The sequence below is a fragment of the Papaver somniferum genome, unplaced genomic scaffold (assembly GCF_003573695.1).
Source record: "Papaver somniferum cultivar HN1 unplaced genomic scaffold, ASM357369v1 unplaced-scaffold_21, whole genome shotgun sequence".
NCBI classification, from domain to species: Eukaryota; Viridiplantae; Streptophyta; class Magnoliopsida; order Ranunculales; family Papaveraceae; genus Papaver; species Papaver somniferum.
In genome coordinates, this window is record NW_020631041.1 from 18151205 (window position 1) to 18155070 (window position 3866).

A 3866-nucleotide genomic window follows, 5' to 3' on the forward strand; every position below is an offset into this window, starting at 1 on the left:
GTTTAAATGGACAAAAATGTAAAAATAGGCAGGGTGTAACCAGTTTCATCGTGCCCATTTTCAAATATTTTTTCTTATTTTTAGTTTACACAGGATGTATCCAGTTTCATCCTTGTTATTTTTTAAATTTAAGCTAGGATGAAACCTTACTATTTTTTTTGACCATTTCACCCAAACTATTTTTTACTCATCCATTTGAACCGTGATTTAAAAATATTTGGACAAATGACTCATTTTCCGTAATAAATATCATTCAAAAATGAAATATGCATGATGGATATTTGCCTATTTGGATAGAGCATGCATAGAGGGGGCAACTTTTACTCTAATTTTTATTTATTTAATTTCACCTCTAAAACACTAGCTAAACTGCAGAAGTAGGAAAATGAAAACAACAACACACTTGCTGAAACAGAAAGCTTTCTTTTCTAGTGAAGCAGCACATGCATACAAACACACAACTCTATCGATCGCACCTACCTTATGTACACATTATTCTAGCTAGCATTTAGTGCTGCCAAAACCCCGGCTAGCTTATTTTCTTACATATGAAAGCTTGGCTCCACTAACCTCTATATACATACTTGCACTTCACTTCTCAGTTTATGCATTATGCCCTTCCATGCCGCTGATCCCTCCTTAGGCCCCATTGATGCATGCGGAGGTGAAGTTTCTTCGAAGCAATCATATAATCAACAGCTTGTAATGGCGTAAAGATACCTAGAAGTTCTTTCAAAGTTCTCAGCCTCAACTTATCCGAGTCTACTAATATACCAGCCAAACCATCAGCATGTGTATCCAAAGCCCGGTCCACTTGCCCATTCAACTCAGTCCCTGGATCGTCCGAGTTGTTAACAAGTCCAGTGAGTGGATAATCAGCGATATCTTCTTGTAAAGTAGCCATCTTCGTCAATAATTTCTCTTCTTCTCTGATTACTCTACACTGTAACTCAGTAACAAGACGGAGTTGATCAGCTGATAATTCCCCAACGTTACCTTTTCTTACTCCTTGTAAGTACTCACTGAGTTGTGACTCGAGTTCTGAACCACAGAGCGAGTAAACGAGTCGAATCGCTAGCGAAGGTCTGCAGCCACCGAGCCATAGGTACGAATTTTCTATAGAAGTACACCAGGTAGGTGAGAAAAAAGACGGGGCATCGATCATAGCAAGCTGGGATCTTTTGTTGTTATACTCTTGCATGTGTTCGACAACTTTGTGAATGACAAAGATAAGTCTTTGTTCTTCAATAGGCTGTTGGTTGTACACTTGTAAGAGCTCTTCAAGAACTTCTTGTTGTTGAATCATCCAGTTCTGGTAGCACTCATGGAATCGAACTTGATCCGATGAGTTTTCCATTTGGATAGACACAACAAATAAAGTTTGAGAAGTTAAAGCTAACACAACAATGAAGTAACTGTAAGTTCTATCTATATATACGCACAACATTTGCACATAGTTTCCACTAGGCGACACTCATGAAGTTGCTGCGCTGTAGATATTTGATAGAGTATATCTCCTTAATTTGCATTCACATACATTTGTGCAGGTACCTGCGTAAACACCTAGTCTTGAACAGAAACCCGTCTACTGGTTTAATGAGATAAGTTAAAGAGACACCCTTGAACAGAAACCCGTCTACTGGTGCAATGAGATAAGTTAAAGACATGCCATGTAGTCACTCACGAACAAGGAGCAAATACCATTTTAGTAGAAGTTTCAAATTTAGCAAGTGAAGTGATTATAGTTGTCATATTTGCCAAGAGATATTTTGCCTCGAAACTCAAAATACGTTCAAGTAGTTGTCGTTTTGCACAAACTTGTTTTTTGGTGGTAAGCTTCATATCGCCCCAGTTCAGTGCATAAGCGTAATGCATGCAAACTTACTGCATTTTTGTATGATATATATTAATGACTAAAAGATTCCAAATGGCAAATGACAGGGAATTCAATAGTCCTGCTATGCCTCCTGCAGCTGCTACTGCTGCTTGGACATTTTTATGTGGTGGTCTTTTTTATTTCTTCTGCTTATTTCAGATGGTTTCACGTGTCATTCATGCATACATATATATGCCAAATACAAGTGATGACCAATGTCAACAAACTCCAAAACATATACTAAATATTCATTTAGATTAGTTGAATACTTGCATATGTTAATGTGTATAGTAAAGCACTAATGCCAGTAACTTATGGATATGGATGTTTCTTTGCCTGTCAAGCAAGCCAGTAGTGTGTAATTAATCCTTTTGTCTCTTTACTCATTCAAAAGGCTAATAAGGTCAATTCAAAAGAAAGAAAACCCCAATCAATGAAGAAAAAAAAAAGAACCTAATTTTTTAATTTGTAGTAGCAGATTGCTGTAAAAATGATATGAAAACTCAAATTTTTCTAACTATATGTCGGATTGTTTTAAATTTATATACAGAGAAGATTTGTAAGCCGTTTATTCTCATATTATTTTACAGTTTAATTAATAAAAATAAACATAAACCTAAATGATAATGAGTTAGAAATTAATAGTTTTACTAATACTTTGTGTTAGAACTGCAACAATAAAATATTGGAAGTAATGATATTACGAATAAATTTCTAAAAGTTGAAATAAACATTCAATGAAATTAACAAACAGACGACAAAGTTACTTGATCATCAAGCTGTCCTTAATACGATAATTTACCTGTACGTCTCAATAGTAAGTGATACTTGTACTCTATATTGAAGTCGTATCCAGGATAAAACTGCCCATTGAAAGTACTATAAGCACTGCAACACTTGTCCACTCTTACGAACTTAACATCAATGACACATAATTTAACTAATAACCACACAGAGGGAGAAAGAAGAAAAGAAGAGGGATAGTAACCTCTTCTGGACACAAATTGAAATGAAGAACTCGTTTTTTCTTTTTTTTTTTCTTTTTTTTTTTGATAGGCTAAAGCCGGACCCGGGCCCCTACCCAAATCCGGCCAGCTGGACTAGCCCCAACCCCTCCAAACCCCTCTATACAACTAATTTAAATACAAACCTCTACTACAGTGGGGATTGAACCCCTGACTTCCTCCTTACTGGAGTTGATGGGATAACACTGAGCTATGCTCTTGCACCCAAACTCGTTTAGTTTATATGGGGAAGAAAAGAGAAGGTCGAAAATAATGTGTAGTTAATGCGAGAATAAAATTCGAATTAATGACAGAAAATAAATTCTAATTAATAAAAGATTTTTAAAGCGAAAAAATTAGAGTTTGAATTCGTGCACACTCCTTAACGAGTGTATATTTCACATTTCAATCTCAATCCTTGATTAAATTTAGGGAATTATGTAACGAGGGTCGTGATTCTAAACATGGAGCGTAATGGGGCCATCAGTTAAATAATCAACCAATCAGAAGACTATGTGAAATATACACTCGTTAGAGGAGCGTGAACAAATTAGGATTCGGAAAATTACAACTACACATTACGATGTCATCAAATAAAAATGGAAAGAAAAATCTTCACCGGATCAGACGCCCCCACATTAAAGACATAATTTATTTTGTTTTTAAAATAATTGAGGAAATAATTCAAAAAAAATTTGTCCAAAAAGATAAATCTTGGTTGACTCACACCCGAGCCCGTCCCGCCCGCCCGGACGGACGGCAGTGTGCTTTGGTACGAAGAACCGTGCGTGTGTGAAATGTGTGGTTGAACCAACTAGCCCATTTCCGAAATCCTCTCCCTCACACAAAAGTGTGTATGACCCAAAGGGCCAATCTAAGATCAAAAAATCCAATACTTATATCTTTAGTTTCTCCTATGTAGGACTAAAGGCTCATTCACAAATAGTGAAAATGAGCTAGTGACCTTAATGATCAATTGGTCCTAA

At 36.2% G+C, this 3866-nt stretch overlaps 1 protein-coding gene across 1 annotated transcript; it reads right to left on the bottom strand.

Annotated features, from left to right (window-relative positions):
- Nucleotides 1-610: 610 nt before the first annotated feature.
- On the bottom strand, nt 611-1306 carry LOC113339711 (protein DOG1-like 3). Its single transcript, XM_026584944.1, has one exon. The coding sequence runs from the start codon at nt 1304-1306 to the stop codon at nt 611-613; it is 696 nt and encodes a 231-aa protein (XP_026440729.1).
- Nucleotides 1307-3866: the final 2560 nt, after the last annotated feature.